General features: G+C 38.1%; 1 protein-coding gene across 1 annotated transcript in view; it reads left to right on the plus strand.

The window, feature by feature from the left end:
• The window catches only part of LOC110466475 (E3 ubiquitin-protein ligase MARCH5-like), a 123,531-nt gene that overhangs the window by 8,127 nt on the left and 96,963 nt on the right, over positions 1 to 18,441 (plus strand). Inside the window, exon 3 of the mRNA XM_021522985.1 lies at positions 1,337 to 1,467. Coding sequence (XP_021378660.1) covers positions 1,337 to 1,467 — 131 coding nt within the window. The remainder of the gene's footprint in view (positions 1 to 1,336; positions 1,468 to 18,441) is intronic.

The following is an 18,441-nucleotide window of genomic DNA, read 5'->3' on the forward strand; positions in this document are numbered from 1 at the left end:
CATTAACCATAGAACTGTCACGAAGAAACGTAGGCCTATGGTTTTGGATATTGACAGCGATAAGTTCGTCTAGGCCTACAACGGTTCATCACTTGGCGGGAGGCATACTTAGTACGATATGCTTATGCGCATATAGTCCGTGGTTAATTTATATAAATTAATGCAATACTGCTACTCTCAATATTTAAAGTCATTTATCTATTTTATTTTTTCACTAAGTTGTTGCCGAAACATTAATTCTGACAATAATTAAATTTGTAAAAAAAAAAATCATTTTTGAATATTAATAAGTGACTTTTTACATATGGGTCATATCACTATGCCAGCCTTGTTAACAAACACATGTGTGTATATGTTCATGAGATTGTGGTAGAAACAGATCACACGACTTGTGGTTGTGGAGTATGGTATTTATTTCACTCTCGTTAGTTAATTTTCAAAAGTTACAGAAAGACACTCGCTAAAGCTCGTCTCTTTTGGAACTTTTGAGAATTAACTAACTTCAGTGAAATAAACACCATATTCAACAACCACTCGTTGTGTAACCTCTATTTAGCAGACTTTTAATAAGAAAATTAAAGCTTAGTGACCTAGATTGATACATGAATTTCAAATTATGAGTTATGTTTTAAGTTTCTGTGGTGTTAAAGATGAGCTTGACATAGACATTGTAAATGGAAAATGCTGTAACATTTTTATAATGGCACCAAGTGTTACAGAACGTTCATGTTAAGTTCATATACTCCTCGTGGTCACAAAGCCCTTGGGTTTACATTTATTTATCATGAAAATATGTAACCACTTAACAAAATGTCTTGGTTTGAAGCCAATATGCCTTTCCCCACTGTTAGTAAAAGACAACTAAGCTCTGCATGGCCTAGGTTACTGTTTAAATTACTTAAGAACAGTAGATACAAATTACATAATTTCATGTATGTGTGTATGTGAAATGAAGTAGAAAAGTAGAAGTTTTGATTAGAAGAATTTCCATTCTTGATAAAGAACAGAAATAATTGTTACTTTAGATTCTTCATATTATTTGAAAATAAGAATTAAGATATTTGTTTAGGTATAATGGAGTCATACTTATCTATAGCATAGTATTAAATGGTATAAGTTTAAAAATGTCTGATGGTATAAAATACAAAATTTGTTATGGTTCTTGTTTTGGCAAGGAGTAGACTGACCTTTATGTTAGCTGATAGACTTCTATTTGTTGCTCACAAAAACTATTGTTCTTGGTTTACATGTATACCACTTCAGTATATATATACTGGGGTTTGTTCTTTCTTGTATCATGCATTTTTAAGGTTAAAGTTGTGAATTCTTGTTACAGGTCCGATGGTTTACATCATGGATGTTGCTGACAAAGTAATCTACAAAATGTGTCCTTTTGTTGCTGGCGGTATTTTCATTGGGTCAGTTTACTGGACGGCAGTGACGTATGGTGCTGTGACTGTGATGCAGGTAGGTTTTGAGCTTTTAAACATTTCTGCGTGTCTTGTTTCGCGACAATACCATATTTTCTGTTTGATAAGCTTTGGAGGTGTTATCCTCTTTAAAATGAAATGTTCGGGATCTGGCGGTTGGATTGGTGGGGGTGTTAAATGTCGACATGGTTTCAGGGATGTTCAGTCATATATCGATATTTCCTTCCTCTTAAACTGGAAAAAATGACATTTTTCAGTGTATCAGAGAGGTAACGTTATACAGCGATAGTGCATAATTTCATTGACTACAGTGCCTTCAGTTTGATTCCTGCAGGTAGCCTGATTTGGTTTGCACATCCCCCATTGACTAGAATGGAGTGTAATATGGTTTCGGTTGAGTATTGCTGTTTCTGTTTTGAAGTATTAAAATGATTTGTCATCACATAAAAAAGAGCTGTTGGAAATATAGACCCATAAGAAGTAAAACACCTATACAACCTTCTGCACACACATGGATCCCTTAGATATTAAGTATATTAAAACCCACAAATAAAAGAACACATTAATAGTTATTTAACAGTAAAATGGACACATAATTGACAGTAGAACACCGGAATAGTCAATGGGTAGTAGAACACAGAAACATTCAATGGACAGTAGAACACCAGTGAATGGACAGCGGGATACGAGAACAGTAAATGGACAGTAGAACACAGGAAAAGTCAATGGACAGTAGAACACAGAAACATTCAATGGACAGTAGAACCCCAGTCAATGGACTATAGAACACAGGAACAGTCAATGGACAGTAGAACACAGGGCCAGTCAATGGACAGTAGAACACGGGGCCAGTCAATGGACAGTAGAACACAGGGCCAGTCAATGGACAGTAGAACACAGGAACAGTCAATGGACAGTAGAACACAGGGCCAGTCAATGGACAGTATTAATCAGGAACAGTCAATGGACAGTAGAACACTGGGGCCAGTCAATGGACAGTAGAACACAGGGCCAAACAATGGACAGTATTAATCAGGAACAGTCAATGGACAGTAGAACACGGTGCCAGTCAATGGACAGTAGAATACAGGGCCAGTCAATGGACAGTATTAATCAGGAACACAGGGCCAGTCAATGGACAGTATTAATCAGGAACAGACAATGGACAGTAGAACACTGGGGCCAGTCAATGGACAGTAGAACACAGGGCCAAACAATGGACAGTAGAAGACAGGAGCAGTCACTGAACAGTATTAATCAGGAACAGTCAATGGACAGTAGAACACGGGGCCAGTCAGTGGACAGTATTAAACAGGAACAATCAATGGACAGTAGAACACGGGGCCAGTCAATGGACAGTAGAACACAGGGCCAAACAATGGACAGTAGAACACAGGGCCAGTCAATGGACAGTAGAACACGGGTCAAGTCAATGGACAGTATTAAACAGGAACAATCAATGGACAGTAGAACACGGGGCCTGTCAATGGACAGTATTAAACAGGAACAATCAATGGACAGTAGAACACGGGGCCTGTCAATGGACAGTATTAAACAGGAACAGGCAATGGACAGTAGAACACGGGGCCAGTCCATGGACAGTATTAAACAGGAACAGTCAATGGACAGTAGAACACGGTGCCAGTCAATGGACAGTAGAATACCAGTCAATGGACAGCGGGATACAAGAACAGTAAATGGACAGTAGAACACAGGAAAAGTCAATGGACAGTAGAACACAGAAACATTCAATGGACAGTAGAACCCCAGTCAATGGACTATAGAACACAGGAACAGTCAATGGACAGTAGAACACGGTGCCAGTCAATGGACAGTAGAATACGAGAACAGTCAATCGACAATAGAACACAGGAACAGTCAATATACAATAGAACTATGAAGTCAGTAGAAAGCTTGTGAAAACTGTATAAGTGACACAAATACAAATTATACTTTTGATCTTGTGTGCAATGTTAACTCTGTATTGACTACAGTGGTTTTTGCATGGTTTAGTGTTGGGAACACATTACAAGTGAGAACGGAAAGTAAACAATGGTGGTGGACGTATTATAGAAGACAGAGAAAGACGAAGTTCTAAAGACTGCAGTATTTGTTCAACATTTTTGTTGCTGAAGATAATTTGCCTTCTTTCACATCTTTCATTGATTCTAACAGTGACAAGAAGTTCATGTGTAAATGAACAAAAAATATCTTCTGTACTTTGAACAGATCGAAGTTTAATGTCTGCTACTGGTTTGAGAACAAACCTCCATCTGAAACTGTAAAGGCAGCACAATCAGTTCTGTGTTATATATGTACCTCAATTTGGTGATACATTCTGTATTTATTTTGTGACATTTGTGCTGTTGAATCTTCAATATAAAACACTCTTGTCAAAGTCAAAATAAAGTTCCTTATAAGAGCCCTGCATCAATGGCAATCACAGTGTCCACTGGTCTATCCCTACACTTTTGTTTCTGGAGACTACCTCAGAAGCCAAAAGACCAAAATTACTGAAATTTTACAGGATGAAGAACTTTTATATTTAGATGTACAACAGGGGTTTAAAAAGTACTTCAAATCAAGGTCACTGTTGATGAATATAGATGATATACCCTCAACTTCATTGCATTGATTTTTGGCCCAACAAGTGTTCATTTTGCTGGTAATAATGTTTGAAAGTTTCCCTATTGCTTCTGATTGGTGGAGACAAACATGGCAATAGCTTTTGTTCTGTTGATAAAGACTATGTTCAAACTTGGTGGTAAATGGTACTAAGTGGAAAGTCTACTTGATAAATAAGACTATATTATCCCCATCCCATAAATACGATGGCCGCCATGGCTTCTGGTTAGCAGAGACCTTTTCGCTTATGACTATTTTTGTTGATCAGATATTTTTCATACATTTGGTGTAACTTGTATTTGTCTGAGTTTCATATGTGTGTAATTTTTCATTACAAATATGTCATAATCTAAAATAATTAGTGGCTTCTGCTTGGTTGCCGTGGGCACTGTTCAAGACAGACACGGTGCTGTATGTATCAGCCATGATGTGACAGTCAGACCTAGGTCTGTATGTATCAGCCATGATGTGACAGTCAGACCTAGTTGTGTATGTATCAGCCATGATGTGACAGTTAGACCCAGTTCTGTATGTATCAGCCATGTCGTGACAGTCAGACCTAGTTGTGTATGTATCAGCCATGTTGTGACAGTCAGATCTAGGTGTGTATGTATCAGCCATGTCGTGACAGTCAGACCTGGTTGTGTTTGTATCAGCCATGTCGTGACAGTCGGACCTAGTTGTGTATGTATCAGCCATGATGTGACAGTCAGACCTAGTTCTGTATGTATCAGCCAACATGTGACAGTCAGACCTTGTTGTGTATGTATCAGCCATGATGTTACAGTCAGACCTAGTCCTGTATGTATCAGCCATGTCGTGACAGCCAGACCTAGTTGTGTACGTATCAGCCATGATGTTACAGTCAGACCTAGTCCTGTATGTATCAGCCATGTCGTGCCAGTCAGACCTAGTTGTGTATGTATTAGGCATGATGTGACAGTCAGACCTAGTTCTGTATGTATCATCCATGATGTGACAGTCAGCCCTAGTTGTGTATCTATCAGCCATGTCGTGACAGTTACACCTAGTTGTGTATGTATCAGCCATGTCGTGCCAGTCAGACCTAGTTGTGTATGTATTAGGCATGATGTGACAGTCAGACCTAGTTCTGTATGTATCAGCCATGTTGTGACAGTCAGATCTAGGTGTGTATGTATCAGCCATGTCGTGACAGCTAGACCTAGTTGTGTACGTATCAGCCATCATGTTACAGTCAGACCTAGTCCTGTATGTATCAGCCATGTCGTGACAGTCAGACCTTGATGCTATATTGCCATGTCATGACAGTCAGTCCTAGTTGTGTATGTATCAGCCATGTCTTGACAGTCAGACCTAGTTGTGTATGTACCAGCCATGATGTGACAGTCAGACCTAGTTCTGTATGTATCATCCATGATGTGACAGTCAGCCCTAGTTGTGTATCTATCAGCCATGTCGTGACAGTCAGACCTAGTTGTGTATGTCTTAGCCATGATGTGACAGTCAGACCTAGTTGTGTATCTATCAGCCATGTCGTGACAGTTAGACCTAGTTGTGTATGTATCAGCCATGATGTGACAGTTAGACCTAGTTGTGTATGTATTAGCCATGTCGTGACAGTCATACCTAGTTGTGTATGTATTAGCCATGATGTGACAGTCAGACCTAGTTGTGTATCTATCAGCCATGTCGTGACAGTTAGACCTAGTTGTGTATGTATTAGCCATGATGTGACAGTCAGACCTAGTTGTGAATGTATCAGCCATGATGTGACAGACAGACCTAGTTGTGTATGTATCAGCGATGATGTTACAGTTAGACCTAGTTCTGTATGTATCAGCTATGATGTGGCAGTCAGACATAGTTGTGTATGTATCAGCCATGACGTGACAGCCAGACCTAGTTCTGTATGTATCAGACATGATGTGACAGTCAGACCAAGTTCTGTATGTATCAGCCATGACGTGACAGCCAGACCTAGTTCTGTATGTATCAGCTATGATGTGGCAGTCAGACATAGTTGTGTATGTATCAGCCATAATGTGACAGTCAGACCTAGTTGTGAATGTATCAGCCATGATGTGACAGTCACACCTAGTTGTGTATGTATCAGCCATGATGTGACAGTCAGACCTACCTCTGTATGTATCAGCCATGATGTGACAGTCAGACCTAGTTCTGTATGTATCAGCCATGATGTGACAGTCAGACCAAGTTCTGTATGTATCAGCCATGATGTTACAGTCAGACCTACCTCTGTATGTATCAGCCATGTCGTGACAGTCAGACCTAGTTGTGTATGTATCAGCCATGTCATGACAGTCAGACCGTTGTGTTTGTATCAGCCATGATGTGACAGTCAGGCCTAGTTGGGAATGTATCAGCCATGTTGTGACAGTCAGAACTAGTTGTGTATGTGTCAGCCATGTTGTGACAGTCAGACCTAGTTATGTATGTATCAGCCATGTCATGACAGTCAGACCTAGTTGTGTATGTATCAGCCATGTTGTGACAGTCAGACCTAGTTGTGTATGTGTCAGCCATGTCGTGACAGTCAGACCTTGTTGCTTTATTGCCATGACGTGACAACTGTTCACTGACAAGTATCTATAGAAGGATATTGACTGTCCCCATCACTATCACTTGTACAATCTCAGTGTGTGTTTGTTTAGTCAAACCCTATCATTGTCACAGGCAGTCACATAAAGTTTCCTACTCCCGTAACAGCAATCTGTTTTCTGCTGTTCCAATATCATTACAACTCTTGACAATCTCATCTCACTACTTACAACACTCCAATGGATCTTGTTTGCGATCAGTCAACATGATTTGTTTTCTCCTCGCTATTCTCAGTAAAAACCATGCAAATTCGGTCACATTTTATCCTGTTATACTTTATAATATATTACATATTGTAATATTTTTTTCAGTATATTTTGTATAACCCCCAAAATAAGCATGGTTAATTCTGTTATTTTTATATTACATACTTTGTACCACTGTTATGCTGTGTTATGATACTCTACAATGAGCTCAAAGACTTCTCCATCTCATCAACGAGTTTTCCAAAATATCCAATAGCAAAATTCATCACATTCTTTGGATTTACTGATGTGTAACAACATCATCAACCTGAAATACGACATCAGCCCAGATTTGATGTGTAACGGCTGATTTCATTGGGTTTTAATTAACTTCTGCAACAGGCTCCGGAGACCATAACTTATTTATACTGCAGTGTATTGCATGAAGCTGGGACATTCCTCTTACAGTAAAAGCAAGAATTTTCTCAAGGTCTGGAATCAATGGGAAATAACCAGAACCACAACTCAACAGATGTAATTAGGTGAACCTAAAATGCGCCACGAATCAAGGAATTATTTCAAATTAATGAGATTTTTCTATCATTCAATTAAATGGTTTTAATTGTGTGAGTTTTAACTATGGTAATATAAAGTGTATCTTTGAAAACGACCTGTCTAAGTCACATTTTACAACATCACATCTTTGCCAATCATAACTGTGCTTCATGTGCTACAGTGAAAAACCTCAGCTCAAATAAGTCAGCTTATTGTGAAAAGTTGTAATGGTGTGTAAATGTAAAAACCAGAGGACACACAAATGTTCATGTTACACTGAAAAACCATGAAAGACTTGATATGTTTTGTTTCACTTTCCACATTTGCTTACATCCGGAATCCACCACTATGGGAAGTTTATTTTGGTGGAAATTTTGATAGTGAATATCATTGTCCTTACGCTGGCCCATGGTCAATTCTGCCTCACCCCCCCCACCCCCCCACCCCCCCCAGTCAGCATTACCAACCTGTCAAGTGTATTTTGTGTTTTTGTTGCAGATTATTATCAACAGGATCACTGGTATCAGATTCCTTTTCATCCATTAATAGAACTGAATTCGATTAATTTGATGCATACACAGGGGAAAAATTTGGAAAAGAACTTTGAAAGACACATAACATGATATGCATAAAATCTATTATTATGGTGAATTTCCTAGTGTATCAGAATTTAAAACAACTATCATTTTTTATTTCCTGTAGTATCTGTTTAACTTCAAATTTACATCCCTGCAATAATGGCATAACGATATCTATCTCCAAAGCACTTCAGAGGAATCTGTAGAGGAATCTGTTGAGGAATCTGAAGAGGAATCTCGCACAGCAAATTCATACTTCATAATGTATTACTATCAAGACAGCATTCCCCTGTATTGCTCTGGCACAGAATCTAAGACAATGAGACAATGTTGGCTTCTTAAAGAGATTGAAAATCCATAGCATCGGGAGCTATGACAAAACGGACACTTTTAACCCCGATTACAAGTCCGCATTATTCCTATATTCACTCATTATTGATTTTCAATGCTGTTTCGATGATGTCAATCTGACTTGGACATGAAGAATTCATGAAATCCTAAGTAATATTATCAATCAACAAGGTGGGGCCCTAATTAGTGTAACTCATTAACCCCTGAGTTCAAAGGTTGGAAAAGTTCATTATGAAAATACAGGGGTGAATGAGTTAACGTAGAACTTTATAATTGACACCCATAGATATGCACCTACAGTCTTGTTGATATCATTGGCATCAACCCCAGGGTACTTAATATATTGGTACCTCTTATAAAGTAGAAAATATTTATACAACATATATTATAGAACTATTTAGAAAAATATAGTAAATATATGGTGCTTATTGATATCTCTCATGTGATGTAGTTTAACTGAACATTATTGGCCATACCTGAGGAACTCAACGTTTAAGTCTGTTGTATGTGATGTTGTTTGAATTAGAATTATTGGTACTAACCTAAGTAACTAATCATAGGTACATGTATCTTTCACTTGTGCATGGCTAAAAATTGATTTAAAAAAACTGCTAATCAGTTCGGCTAGTACAGTTTTTTAGTTTCCAACTTTTCTATTCCAGGATTCAAGGGTTATATCAAATTTTGACTAGTGGTTTTTAGAACCACAAATCCAGTTGAAGATTTCAAGTGTCTCAGACTGCATGTAATGGAGTTTACAGAAATAAGAATGATTATCTCTACCTAAGGAACTCTATTTCCCTATGTCTCACATTGATGTCTTAAAACTGATCAGTTGTGATACTTTTTTACTGTGGCTGTACATTAATGTCTTAAAACTGATCAGTTGTGATGCTTTTTTACTGTGGCTGTACATTAATGTCTTAAAACTGGTTCAGCAGTTATGCAATTTATATATGAGACTACATGTCTTATAATCACATCACTAGCTTCTGGCCATAGTTTCAGAATGTGGGTTAGACCTGCAAAGTTGCCCCTTTCCTGTGTCCATTTCAAGACCTGTGAAAGTCATTAGAATCTCCCGATAACATAAATATAACCCGCCAGTACCCATTTCCATGCTGTTATTAAATATTTCCTATATCTGGGGATGTTCAGTTCACGTACCTTGGAAGTCCACACCTTTCAGTATGGGTAAACTCAGTGCACTGCGAGAGCTGTTGGCATCCCTTAGACTCGGGGGACAGACAGATTCCAAAGTTGGGTACTACGATACCTATCATACTAGAATGGATATATAATCCTGATCTGGGGACTGTTATTTCACTTCTCCAATGACTTCTAACCAGAGGAAATTGTCTTTTTATTTAGAATGCTCATCTCAAGAACAGAAGTATGCCTGCCATTTCCAGACTTAATGTGAAAGCAATTAAAACTGTCCTCTGAAGAGAAAATTACTCCCAATCAAGCCCAGTTCTATAGTAAACGGTACAGGGTCTGGGTGCATTGTACGTTGTAAGAAAAGATATGGGTTAACTGATGGCCACAAAAAAATACTGGCTAGTGAAAGCATGTGAAAGGTAATATCATCATTACTAATTAATCTGATAATAAGTTGATAAATGCCGAAACACCATTTAGCTTCTTTATAGCCTAGTACTACCGGGCATTCTCAACAGCAGACCAGTTCACAAAACGTTTTCTCACCGTGGCAGTGCATTTAAGTGTGAATTTAAAAAATGAAAAAGGTAAAAAGTATCCAAATGTAACAACATTGAAAGTGTAACATTTGGAAAGAAGGTAATTGCAGATGATTTGCTTCCTTATAGATTGCTGATTTCAGCAGTCTTGGAAAGGGATTGCATATGAGAAGACAAGTCAATGTCTGAAACTGTCTAAAACAACAACAAAAGCACATATAACCTGAAAAATACTCCGATAATAGAGCCAGGAATAGCTGCTGTGTCCACCATCAATGTCTCATATACAGTAGTTATTGTGGCTTCACTACGCCATGTTTGATATCAGAATGTCATCTAATAGCTTCAATTCGTAACTTTCAAGGTGTTCCGAGCAGTGAAAAAAGTTTAAGGTTATTTTCACTAAGCAGTGTAAACATTGGGTCAAACCGGAAAAATTGGGTAGGATGCCAACACTGGAAATGTGTAAAATAAGAAGCTAGGCTTACGTACCGCTACTGCTGTTTTGATGGACTGTATATTTCTACTTTTTATTGACCCTAATGACCTCTGCTGTTTTGATGGACTATGTATTTCTACTTTTTATTGGCCCTATAATGACCTCTGCTGTGTTTGATGGGCCGTTAAGAATCCAATGATTAATTGGCCTGTACATATCCTTACCTTTTCAGGACAGAAAACAGAAAGACGAAAGAATGGACTTTGTTCAGTCCAGTCCTCACCTGACAAGGTGAACCCTTGTGTATTGTCCACAAATAGCTGGTAGATTTCTCCCTTGCTATGTTCACTTGTGAACTTATCACCACCAGGTGATAATTACAGGTAAATGGTAGATTTCATAACCACAGTACTATAATGGTTCCAATACTAGTACATTTGTCTGATATACAAAAATCAGATATTTCTGAAGAATACATAGATAATTTACAATCTGGTTTGACTAACTCAGTCGTAAGCTATTTATCATTTCCCAATATGATGGACCCTACACATGTCAATTACATTCCACAATGAAACAGTACTGGTACTAGGGTAGACAGGCTAAAAGCAGATGTGAGTAAAGTATCTATACTTTTTATGAACCCACCATAAAATGGGGGAGGAGGGGGGGTGTGTGTGCATATAGTGTTGCCCATGTCCGTCCCGTCCCGTCCCGATTCAATGTAAACCCTTGGTAACTTCATTCTTTGACAGATTTTGGTCAAACTTTATACAAAGCTTAAGTATGAGTATACTTAGAATATCGTAGTATTTCAGGGATCCAAGGTCAAGGCCAAGGTCACACTTGCTAAATATAGAAAATCATCAACTAATTCAATTTAAACACTTAGCAACTTCATTCTTTCATGGATTTTGGTCAAACTTTATGCAAAAGTCAAGTATGAGTATACTTCTGACGTTGTTGTGTTTCAGGGTTCCAAGGTCAAGGCCAATGTCACTGTTGCTATATATAGAAAATCATCAACCACTTAGCAACTTCATTCAATATGTTATGGAGATGGTAATAACATACAGAAAAAACATATGGATATTAAAATCAATTTATCAACTTTAAGTGTAGTACCTTGTGTGTGTGCATGTTTCAGGGTATCAAGATCAAAGTGGTCGTTACTTTTTATAGAACACTGAAACTAATTTCACATGGCAGCGGGGGCATTTATGTCTAAAAGACATTTTCAATTTAAAAAAATCAATAAATCAGAAGATAAACTTCGTGAGTTGAAGTGGAACTGAATGTATTATTCACATGAACTTTAAATATTTCTCATTTAAATGGACAGACAGTAAAAGTAGACATGTTTGCAGTGTGGATATGTTTGAGGATTTTGCATTGAGTAAATTAACGCAAAAATATCCACAATGCAAACATTCCCACATGTGAAAAGTTCCATTTTAACAGTATTCAATTAAATTCTATGGCTACTTTAAGTTTAAAAAATGTATAACTGAAGAATGATTTTGGAATGTTTAAATGAATATCATAATACATCTTTAAAGTTTACTTACTTTAAAAGATGTCTATATTTCCAAATGTATGTGGAAATATAGAAAGGTTCCATTGACAATGGTTGAACATGAACAGAAGAGTATCAAATATACGTCAATGTTTTACTGATATTAAAAAATGTAGTGTAACTTCACTGGCAAGCACCTTGCTGATCTAGATGTCTGTTGCCGTCAGTTGGTCTTTGTTACCTGTTGTAAAACATCTGTTGTAAAACATCTTATGATCGTGGGTCTTGTTACCGCTTGTGAGAACATATTATGGTCATACTGGACTCCCACTGGTCTTTGTTACCGCTTGTGAGAACATGTTATGGTCATACTAGACTCCCACCGGTCTTGGTTACTCCTTGTGAGAACATCTTATGGTCATACTGGACTCCCACTGGTCTTTGTTACCGCTTATGAGAACATCTTATGGTCATACTAGACTCCCACTGGTCTGTGTTACCGCTTGAGAGAACATCTTATGGTCATACTGGACTCCCACTGGTCTTTGTTACCGCTTGAGAGAACATCTTATGGACATACTAGACTCCCACTGGGCTTTGTTACCGCTTGAGAGCACATGTTATGGTCATTCTAGACTCCCACCGGTCTTGGTTACCCCTTGTGAGGACATCTTTTGGTCCTGCTAGACTCCCACTGGTCCTTGTTACCCCTTGTGAGACATCTTATGGTCATGCTGGACTCCCACTGGCCTTTGTTACCCCTTGGGAGAACATCTTATGGTCATGCTGGACTCCCACTGGCCTTTGTTACCCCTTGGGAGAACATCTTATGGTCCTACTAGATTCCCACTGGTCTTTGTGACCGCATGTGAGAGCATTTTATGGTCATACTAGACTGCCAGTGGTCTGTGTTGCCGCTTGAGAGAACATCTTATGGTCCTACTAGATTCCCACTGGTCTTTGCTACCCCTTGTCAGAACATCTTATGGTCGTACTAGACTCCCACTGGTCCTTGTTACCCCTTGTGAGGACATCTTTTGGTCCTGCTAGACTCCCACTGGTCCTTGTTACCGCTTGTGAGAAAATGTTATGGTCATACTGGAATCCCCCTGGGCTTTGTTACCGCTTATGAGAACATCTTATGGTCATACTGGACTCCCACTGGTCTTTGTTACGGCTTGTTGTAAAGCATCACAACGTGTTTCCAGAAACCCCCAAATGAGAGTTTGTCACCCCCAAAACAGTTGGTTGTACCCCCAGTCTTCAACAATTGCCCTATGTTACTAGGTACCTAGGGGTACAGAATCTTGAAAATGTATTAAATATATACCTCTAAATCTAGAATACAGTGGGAACACTGAATCTTAAAGTGACATGGGGACATGAAATCTGTTGATATGTTAAGGTCACCCTAGGTTTTTAAAGATGTGAGTCCTTTTTTTTGGATAGATTTTATACCTTACAGTCATTCTTCTTGGCCAAACACATGTTAATGATATGAAGTTATATCAACAAGTATTACATTATGGTTACATCAGGTACTGTAGCAGGCTTTGTAGAATAAGAGGGAAGGTGAGACGTTTAATTTAGTCTTTTGCTGTGAGCATGGAGAGAAATACATTCACAAAATGTAATCGAAGCAAAAGAGTTGAGTAAAATTCAATATTGCTAGCAGGGGTTGTAACCTGCCCTCTGCAGTGTAATATTAGAAACCGTGGGACAATATGGACCCTTAATAGAACTGTTATTATTAGCCACTTTCGAGAATGGTCTCCGCTGGTTGATTACCCGGAGGATCTCGCAGGCGGGGTCGTTAACACAAATGCACACACAGAAATCAATAAAGAATTAGTGTAATAGATTTAACTAACGACCTCATATATAGACCAGAGTTGACTGGTGGTAATGATGGCGGTAGTGATGAAATGTTGACTGGAGATGTCTTGTGGTAGTATTGGAGTGTAGACTGGAGGTGTGTGGTGGTAGTATTGGGGTGTAGACTGGAGGTGTGTGGTGGTAGTATTGGAGTGTAGACTGGAGGGGAGTGTCTTTGTGGTAATAGCAGCTTCTATTGAGGAGATATGTGTTTTTGGGCAGTATCTTGCATTTGATAGCTTCACATTGAGATGACAATCATTTTAAGTTATTGTTTTATGCTAAATAATAATTTCATAAAAAAGTTTTGTTTCTTAAAAAAAATTAAAGAGAAATTGTTGGTTATGCTGTTGTCATCATTTTGTGTGAACTGCAAAATTTCTAATAAACAAATGTTCAGTTTGTTTAAATATATTCAGTAATTCATCAAATTTATAAAACTTAGTCAAAATGCTATTGGCCATTTTGCAGTTATAAGGCCAGAGATGCAGGCAGGTCGAGAACAACAATTTTCAATCTAATTAATATGTTCCTTTCCCTTTAGGCTTAAATCACTGAATGAATTACTTGGCTTATATTAAAACAGTAAAATTCAAGTTATATAACAAATATCTCTGATGTAAATATTTTCCTTCACATCTATACAACAGAAATCCATAATACATTTATGTAACTGAGATTAAGTAGTTTACCACTGCAGACCAGTTGATAAAACGTTGTCATCTTAACAAACAACTTTACGCAAAATTTTAGGCAAAACCAGGATTAAAAATAAAACAAATTCTACATTTTACAAATCCTCACCTTAATTAAGACAGCAAACACAACAATGTTTAAATCTATTTTTTATTGTTTTCAAAATTCTCAGTTTGAGGAAAATTTGCTTGAATGAACCGTTAAGATAGTTAGGCTGAAACAACTGTTTCCCGGAGATCAATGCTAATGTTCAGGGTTGTGTTTGATGACAAGACTTTTTATCTATTGACGTTTGACATTTGATGATGGTGATGATTCTGTGTTGGCCCAGAATGGCAGTAAATGATAAGGAGAGTAATGGCAAGGCATTTAACCTGCACCAAGGACATTACGTACTAATGCAATGATGTCGTTAACATGTATTTAACCTCTTTTTCAATCTCGGTGAACAGAACAAATCTTCTAAGGTGTTCCAAGCTGCTGGTTTATGCCATCTAGCAGTAACTGAGTGAACAATGTCGATGGTATATGGGTTGAGAACTTTAATTCCATAATGTCTGCGAAGTGCCTAACTAATCATAGGTATGTAAACAGTGTATATTGAATAGTCATAGCTTCATCTGTGATCACAACCCTTTCACCCGTAGGTAACTTTAATGGACTCCTCCAGACGTGTATCTGGATGAGTCCATTATGGTCTGCAGTGGTGAAAGGGTTAATGAAGTATTTCATACAAACTTCTGTTCCTTCCTCCTCCTTTGATAAAAACCTACCTGAAAGACTGCACTGTTGATTTCTCTAATTACAACAAATTTAATTTAATTTCAACTGCTATTTTTTTTGAACATGAATAAGGTAAACAGTTTGTTCCTTAACAGCTAAAATAAAACCATAACAATGGATGCAGACACCAAACGAACTTGACCAGAAAACCTAACATAATAGTTGACGTAGAATCGATTTAAAAAAAAAAGAACAATTCACTAACAGGAACAATCATTGGTTATTTTCTGTGGTAAGCTTTACATAAGTATCTTATATTCAAAATCAATTTTTATTTGTATCCCCAGTTGGGGTGTGTGACTTAACAAAAATTGACAGTAAAACAAGAGTTGAAAATGATGAGCGTATTGATTGAAATTCCCCAAAACATCTGAGACAGGAAATATATCAGAAAAAAACTGCAAATGCAAGACTTTAGGTGCTCTATGTATAGTGTCTGGACCAATAAAACCAAGACAATAGAACCTAACCAAACCCTGATCCACATTCAGACAGAATCTATCACTATTTACACACAACCAGCAAACAGCAAACCCAGACAGTCTACGGAAGATCTCCATGGTCAGGGCACCTATAGCTCAAATAAGATAATGTCAAACACATCATACAAATTAGATAGAAAGAAAAAGTAGGAAACAGATAGGGTCAGTAGTTTATGGTCCTTATACATATAGCTATTCCTCAACAAGATAATAGCAAACACCCAAGGTAAATTAAATACAAAGAGAAAGTAGACAGAAAACGTGACTGTCTTCAGTTTATGTGTCCCTTTGATACCTAGGGCAGTAACAACCTAATTCTGCTAATTAATTTGGAGAATATTGTATGAAGAAGTCAATAAATAACAGTCAAGATTGGACAGAACTCCCTTGGAGTAATGCCAGTAGATACTTTCTGTCACCTTGCGTCACATCACCAATCGGTTTTTATGTTCAAATTTCGCCAGGCCATTAGGAGAGCAGTTTTGTAGCACTACAATGTTAGCATGAAGGACTGTGTCTATCCATTAGTGTAATTCTGAGAGCGGAACAGCTACCTCTCCTTCTCATCCCTCCAACACAGCTTTGACTCTTCCTGTGTCCTTCTGTTCCTTTGTTCTTCTAACCAGTGACTGTCACTGTGTCCTATTGTCTGGTGAGTGTTCCTGAATTCCAATCCTCATTGACAATTCCTCAAATCATGGCAAAGACAGCATGAAGCCCAAAGGTCAAATCATGGCCAATGTGTACAGCACAAGGGCTGCCTGTCAAGTCATTTGTGATACACTTGTATGTAAAGCACTTGACTTATACCCATATCGTATCATGACAGTGACACACTAGGCAGACCTGTTGGTAGCATCATGGCAGAGACAACACTCAGCCTGTTGATCTCATCATGACAGTGACACACTAGGCAGACCTGTTGGTGGCATCATGGCGAGACAACACTCAGTCTGTTGATCTCATCATGGCGGAGACACACTAGGCAGACCTGTTGGTGGCAACATGGCAGAGACAACACTCAGCCTGTTGATCTCATCATGGCAGAGACACACTAGGCAGACCTGTTGGTGGCATCATGGCGAGACAACACTCAGCCTGTTGATTTCATCATGGCGGAGACACACTAGGCAGACCTGTTGGTAGCATCATAGCAGAGACAACACTCAGTCTGTTGATCTCATCATGGCAGAGACAACACCTGGGCCGCTGTCCTATCAAGGTCATATCTATATATCCTGTACTATCAGGGTCGTATCTATATATCCTATCCTGTCCTATCAAGGTCGTATCTATATATCCTGTCCTATCAAGGTCGTATCTTTATATCCTGTACTATCAAGGTCGTATCTTTATATCCTGTGCTATCAAGGTCGTATCTATATATCCTGTCCTATCAAGGTAGTATCTATATATCCTGTCCTATCAAAGTTATATCTATATATCCTGTCCTTTCAAGGTTATATCTATATATCCTGTCCTATCATTGTTGTATCTATAAATCCTGTACTATCAAGGTTGTATCTATATATCCTGTACTATCAAGGTCGTATCTATATATCCTGTTCTATCAAGGTCGTATCTATATATCCTGTACTATCAAGGTCGTATCTTTATATCCTGTGCTATCAAGGTCGTATCTATATATCCTGTCCTATCAAGGTCGTATCTATATATCCTGTCCTTTCAAGGTTATATCTATATATCCTGTCCTATCATTGTCGTATCTATAAATCCTGTACTATCAAGGTGGTATCTATATATCCTGTTCTATCAAGGTCGTATCTATATATCCTGTACTATCAAGGTTAATATATATATCCAGTCCTATCAAGGTCGTATCTATATATCCTGTCCTATCAAGGTCGTATCTATATATCCTATCCTGTACTATTAAGGTTGTATCTATATATCCTGTCCTATCAAGGTCATATCTATATTTCTTGTCCTATCAAGGTCGTATGTATATTTCCTGTCCTATCAAGGTCGTATCTATATATCCTGTCCTATCAAGGTCGTATCTATATATCCTGTATATAAACTTATTGACTGTTATGGTTGATAAAGCCATCTAGAATCAAAGCCTTCTAAAGAGAGTTGTGTAATATTACACCATGACTTTCAATCTCAAAAAGGTCATATTCTTTGTCGGCCAAAGGTTGTTGTGTATGTTAAGCCCCAATGGTATATGGTAAACATGTAAATTTTCATATAACAAGGTAGTTATTGACTTCATTTAAGTTGAATTATAAAGATTTGTCAACCATCAAAGGTAATAGTTCCCTCCAACTTTGGCCTAAGGGGAATATCACCTTTTCAGGTCAAACAAATCCTGTTATTTTTGTCCACCCTCAAAAGGTGATATAACATTTTTAGGTCACCTGAGCTTTAGCTCAAGTGACCTATTGCTATCCGTTTTCGTCCGTCGTCGTCCGTCGTCCGTCGTCCGTCGTCCGTCGTCCATCGTCCGTTAACATTTTACATTTCAAACTTAAAGTCAAGTTCTGCTGGACCGATTGAACTGAAAGTTGGTAGGAATGATCGCCTCATAGTCCTGACAAAGTGTTGTTATTTTTCGGGTCGATCAGAAATCCAATATGGCCGCCACGGCCGCCATTTTGAAAA

Source organism: Mizuhopecten yessoensis, unplaced genomic scaffold (genome assembly GCF_002113885.1).
Source record: "Mizuhopecten yessoensis strain PY_sf001 unplaced genomic scaffold, ASM211388v2 scaffold11133, whole genome shotgun sequence".
NCBI lineage: Eukaryota > Metazoa > Mollusca > Bivalvia > Pectinida > Pectinidae > Mizuhopecten > Mizuhopecten yessoensis.